Below are 6,000 nucleotides of genomic sequence, written 5' to 3' on the forward strand. Positions count from 1 at the left end.
TTCATCTGTGACCGTCACAATAAAGGACATTATAAAGACTTAAAAAGGCACCCAAAATGTCATCTCTGCTGGTTTTTGAAGGCCATTCTAAGCCTATAGAAAAGGGTCTCTGCCCTGACACTGGTCCGATAATTTGTTTAAGTCATATGAATGCATGGATGAGCATGAGTGTCAGTTGAAGAAACAGGTGGTTGAATGATCTGGATGTAGATTGTAATTCTGACAATAAAATAGTCTGGTCCCCTGGTTCTTATCACAGCAGACTGGATATCTTATGGAAGGCTTCAGGACATTGAACCCCAACCAAATGAACATCCGTGAATTTCAACAAAATTCAGAGCACACACTCATGTATCAGTGTGAAAACTAGTTGTCTGGCACAGTTCCCAGCTTCCTGACAGTCTCTCTGTCAGAATGTACTTATGAAATACTGACCCTCTCCAGATGGTGCCTCTCAGAGGTACACATGGAGGGCAAAATGTGCTGAACTTCATGAAGTTCCATGGAGTCCAAGGAACGGTTGTCTGACACCTAATCCTGACAATGATGCAGAATTTCAAAAAAGAACTTTGTTACATCTTTACCATATTTTACTAGCAATCTTGCTACATGTATGTTTGATGCTTACAATCTTTTTATCTGTTCATTATATTTACCCTTGCAGAAGAAAAACATATTGTTTTTGCTCAGTTTCTTCCTTCTCTTCTCCAAACAAATAAGGTCAATGACCTGTTGCAGTGCTATAGCAGGAGGGATTTAGACTCCTGTCACCATAAATATATCAATGTGTTTGAGTAAGAATTAAGAATTAGGACCTGCAAAGGACTTAATTTGAACCAAGATTTTAAGTTAACACACATGTGGAATGTATGCTCGTATTGTTTCTACTGTGTTATATTTAAACACTGGGAGCTGCACAAAATTTCTATTCTCACACACACTAACAAACAAAAATGTTTTAATAGAATGTATGCATTTCCATCACATTGACTGTATGGTGAACATATTTGCTATTTTCCTGTCTAGATCCCGGCTGTGCATGATTTTGGACTGTTCATGTCGCTGATTGTGAGCAGTTGTTGGTTGATGGTGGTGCTAGTCATGCCCCCCACCCTCAACTTCTGGCACAGGCTCTTCTCAGCGTGTGAGGCTGCATGTTGCACAGGGTATGTCTGCACTGCACAACCATAGTTTATACATATATGACGAGCCTTATTAGTCAGCAAGCCACTCAGTAAAATGTATTCATGTGTATGGGAGTCTGCATGTCCTTTTTCATAGGGTATAATGCAAATATCAAGTAGGATATCACTGTGAGGTGAGATGATTTTAAGCATATTCACTTTTTGAATAGCAGGTAGCACTGGACAATCAGAGTTGCTAAGAAGTTGTCATAGCTGAAAAAGTACACTCAAAAATGTATTTCAAACCCTGTCAGAAAGTGAGGTACAGGTGCTTTTGGCCTGATGATTTGGCTGCTTCCAGGTGCTGTAAGTGCAGCTGTGCAGCTGCGGACAGCCTACAGCTGCCTCCAGATGTGGAGTGCTTCCTGTCTTCCCATGATCCTCTGCAAAGGAGCAGCCGTGAGGACAGTGAGGATGACATCCCCATGCTGAGTATGGAGGAGATCGGACTGGAAGAAGGTATAGACATTGGTAGAATTGTATTCCCTTATAACTTAGGTGTGTTTGTTTGTCACAATCCTTGATGAACTTGATGTGAGTCAGGTTTCGAAATACCTTCTCTTGCACTCTTGTCACACGCGCGTTATGTTTTTTGTGCAAGACTTGTTGGAGATGCCAGTTTTTGGCTTAGGGTGCCCAGTGGCCAATATATGTGAAAAAAAATATATTTTGAACCCTACAGGTACATGTATGTATATGTCATTTCTGGTATAAAGCCAGCAGTCCTCATGTATGTATATCTCAGGCTGCAATCTAACCTTTACCAAGACAGTTTGCTTTCATCTGTAGGATTTACATACTATATTGACATGTGCACGCCTCAACCATTCTAATCAAAAAGCCAACACACCTTTTGAAAAAAGTAGTGATGCTTGGCTGAAAAATGCTTGTCTGTAGCAAAGCCACATATTAGTATAACTACTAGCTACTCTTGAAAAAGTATCATGCTTCAATTGAAGATCATTGCTTTGTGTTACCCTTCACAGATGCTCAGTCTGATGATGACGTAATGCTCCTGGACATGGACATGGCGGACTTACCCATTCTGCAGCCAGAGGGGGAGGAGCCGGCAGATTCCATTAAACAGGAGGGGTGTCATCTGTCTGTCCGGCTACAGGGTCTCATGTACCACTATGTGGCAGTGCCTGTTGTTAAGGCTCGTTGGGCCATCGTAGGTAAGACTGTGCCCTAACATCTAACTCTAAACATTGTTTGAAACTATCTAATGATGATGCTCTTACTGTACTTGCTGGTAGCAAGTTTTTCTGTATGATAGTTCAAGAAAAATATGAGTTTTTGAACACCTCTCTCTCATTACTTGGGTGATCTCCCCACACAAGTTCAATCTCTGGTACTTGAATGTATGACTATTTCTTGTTCTTTTCTGAGCTGGTATTAGGTACATTGTAATGTACTTAGTAATTGGTACACCCACCAGTTTATTAGTCATTTTGTACATCATACATATATTCTGGACATTTTTTGTCTGTCTTCCAGTGACACCCACTGTAGGTTTCTTTTCATTTCCGTGACAATAGCACCATTGTTTGTGCAGAATTTTCGGAAGCCTGACAAGATGTTGTTGTTTTTGTTGTGTCCAGTTGTTTACATGGCGCTGCTGGCCGGTTCCCTGGTCCTGGTGACCCAGCTGACCCCTGCCTCCCACCCTCCCGAGCTGTTCCAGCCCAACACCAACCTCCAGCGTCTCCTCAACATGAAGAACAACTTCACCGAGGCGCTCGGCTGTACAGACTGCTCCGGGCTCTTTAAGGATAAGAACAAGGTGGTGGACAGCACGTCAGACAAGGTGAGAAACACTCCATGTTAGAATTTAAAACTAGGCAATTGACTTTCTTGGACCTTGTTGGTTTCTTCTACATTCTTCATGTATACATGTATTCCTGCTATACATTTGTACACACACACACACACGCACACACACACACGCACACACACACACACACAGACAATTGGTTTCCTTCTACATGCTATAAGTGTATGCGTGTGCTTTTCTTAGTAGTCTATGGAATCCTGGCATTTCTGGTTGAAATTTTGTTTGAGAGTGATTAAATTTTCAACTTTCACAGATTGTTTCTTTTGTCCTGTTTTTTTCAAATTGAACTGACAACTGTAACATGAAGGAGTGAATTGATATTTTTCCCCACAGGTCACCAAGGCCATGTCCCCAGATAACCCAGCCCCCATCCACGGACCACAGAAGCCATTCACAGAAACCAGACAGACGGGCCAGCAGCATGTCACGCCTTCTGTTGGTACTGCAGGCTTCATCTCAAATCGGTCCATGTCTCCTCCCATACCCACCACCACCCTACCTACAACTACCACCACTACTACTACCACTCATAGAAGTACCACTGTGAAAAGGAGTGCAGACGATAGTCATGGTAAGACGTGGCACCATAGTGTGCCAACATTTTTTGTACTTCTTTTTTACTGGACTGTTTGATACTTCAGTATACATCCATATTATAGGCCATAAATAGTGTATTATTGCTTGCAGCAAGTCAGGACAATAAATCTTTTACTGAAATTCTACATCTAAAACCTTAAAAGTGGATTCTATATTGCTTGATGCCCACTTCTGAAGCAACTGCTTGACCTCGGACATGGCCTTTGATCTTGCTTTGTCCTTTGACCTTGTGATTGTGACCTCTGACCCTCCTGGTTTCCGGTGTGTGCCCTATTTTCCAGGCTGTTCTGCTGAGTGTGCTGCGGCCGGCTACAGTTGTGTCCCATACAGGAGACGTTATATATGTGGGTGTCATAAGAGTCTGTCTCTCCTTCATGTCAATTATTCATTTATTTTATCATCTTAACCTTTTGCCTGCTGTGGCTCCACCATCGCACCCAAATGTTGTGTTGGTTATGGCTGCAAATGGGTTAATCATCCATCGTTTGATTGACAACTACTTATTGAGGTGTTGCATGGCAATTTTACATGAAGAAAATTTTGGAAACAGCTCAGGTTGTGTTATTAACTTATATTAACTTATAAATGTCCTGGTGGAAATAACTTTTTTTCTTTTTCTTTTTGTTCTACATGTTAAATCTATTTACTAATGCATCAGTCACTTCATTTACAGGTTTTAACTGCATGCTTTCATCATCAGTTAACTGTTTTTTTTCTTTTCGACCATTTATCTTTTTATAACTCATTTAGCAAGAGATGCCAATATCTACATGTATATACAGTCCTGAACCATGAAGTACAGGGCTGGTTCAGTACATTCTGCCAACGTGCTATGAAGATCAGTGACAAATATTTGAGTAAAGAGACTTTTTTACGCAACCAAGTCTTTTATTCAGCTGACGTTTTAGTGACCGTCTGTCACCTTCCTCAGGGCAATTCTGACTGGTTCACATTGCACTGCAGCACAGGTGTCGCTGCTATAGATGCATTCCCAAACGTACAATATTTCCATATCTACACATATGTGTGGTTACAGGGAACTGTATACAGCAGCAACACCTGTGCTGCAGTGCAATATGAACCAGTCAGAATTGCCCTGAGGAAGGTGACGGACGGTCACCAAAACATCGGCTTGGTTGTGTAAAAAGAGTCTCTTTACTCAGCGACTTACCGACCTGATGAAACTATTAAGGGAGTGACAAATATTTCTTGTCCCACTCCTAGGTTGCTCCCTGAGGTGCTACGGTGGTGGTCGCTGTGTGATCCGCAGCGGGAAGCCACAGTGCCTATGTCCCCACTGCCCAGACGGCGCCGCCACGGAGAGCGACAAGGTGTGCGGGTCGGACGGGATCGTGTACAAGAGCATGTGTGAGCTGAACGTGTTCTCCTGCCGCTACAGTCTGGACATCCACCGAGACAACAGCTGGGAGACTTGTAAAGGTATGGACATGTGTCAGGGTAGGGTTAGACGTGTATGTCTGTGTAGATGGAGCTGGTACCATGGACAGCTTTATGTGGCTGTTGTTCAGCACCAAGGACTGGTATGTGCATATGTGTAGACAGCGTTCAGCACCAAGGACAGGAATGTGCATATGTGTGGATGGTGTTTAGCACAAGGACAGGTGAAAGTATCTATGCATGGATGGTGTTCAGCACCAAGGACAGGTGAAAATATCTTTGTGTGGATTGTGTTCATCACCAAGGACAAATAGGTGTATTTATGTGTGGATGGTGGTCAGCACCAAGGACAGATATGTGTGTATGTGTGTGTGGATGGTGTTCAGCACCAAGGACAGGCATGTGCATGTATGCATGGATGGTGTTCAGCACCAAGGACAGATGTGTGTATCAAAGTTTGGATGATTTTCAGCACTAAGCACAGGTACATGTACTTGTGTGTGGATGGTGTTCAGCACCAAAGACAGCTTAGTTATGTAGATTGTGTTCATTATCCTGAACAGGTTTGTGTGGATAGTTTTCTGTACCAAGGATTGATACCATAGACACAGTTGTACCTATTTCTAACTGTACGCCAATAACGCATTTGTGTGAATGGTGTTCAGCACCAAGGACAGGTTTGTACCTGTATTGTATTGTTCTCAGTCCACTGTCCCTAACCTCTGCCGTGTTCCCTCCAGCGCGCAGTGACAGTGACGGGACGGTGTCGGTCCACCCGACCCAGCCGTCGGTAGACCAGGACTTTGACCCCTGCACCCAGGTGGACTGTAACCCCGCCCCGCGCCCCATGCTGCAGATCTCTGCTCTCGTGTTTGTCGTCTTCGGCATCAAGGGTGTCGACAGAACCAACGTGACAGCGGAACACGTGTTACAGGATCAGGTAATGCACTAGGTTTTCCTCTAAGGCCAATTTATTTCCTTGATTTG

At 43.3% G+C, this 6,000-nt stretch overlaps 1 protein-coding gene across 1 annotated transcript in view; it reads left to right on the plus strand.

The window, feature by feature from the left end:
* The window catches only part of LOC109484100 (protein dispatched homolog 3-like), a 32,265-nt gene that overhangs the window by 18,951 nt on the left and 7,314 nt on the right, over positions 1–6,000 (plus strand). Inside the window, exons 7-14 of the mRNA XM_019787322.1 lie at positions 1,027–1,166; positions 1,486–1,643; positions 2,171–2,359; positions 2,786–2,991; positions 3,352–3,589; positions 3,897–3,959; positions 4,840–5,055; positions 5,754–5,953. Of these exons, the coding sequence (XP_019642881.1) occupies positions 1,027–1,166; positions 1,486–1,643; positions 2,171–2,359; positions 2,786–2,991; positions 3,352–3,589; positions 3,897–3,959; positions 4,840–5,055; positions 5,754–5,953 (1,410 nt within the window). The remainder of the gene's footprint in view (positions 1–1,026; positions 1,167–1,485; positions 1,644–2,170; positions 2,360–2,785; positions 2,992–3,351; positions 3,590–3,896; positions 3,960–4,839; positions 5,056–5,753; positions 5,954–6,000) is intronic.

Source organism: Branchiostoma belcheri, unplaced genomic scaffold (assembly GCF_001625305.1).
Source record: "Branchiostoma belcheri isolate BF01 breed outbred unplaced genomic scaffold, Haploidv18h27 scaffold69, whole genome shotgun sequence".
In the NCBI taxonomy this organism is placed as follows: domain Eukaryota; kingdom Metazoa; phylum Chordata; class Leptocardii; order Amphioxiformes; family Branchiostomatidae; genus Branchiostoma; species Branchiostoma belcheri.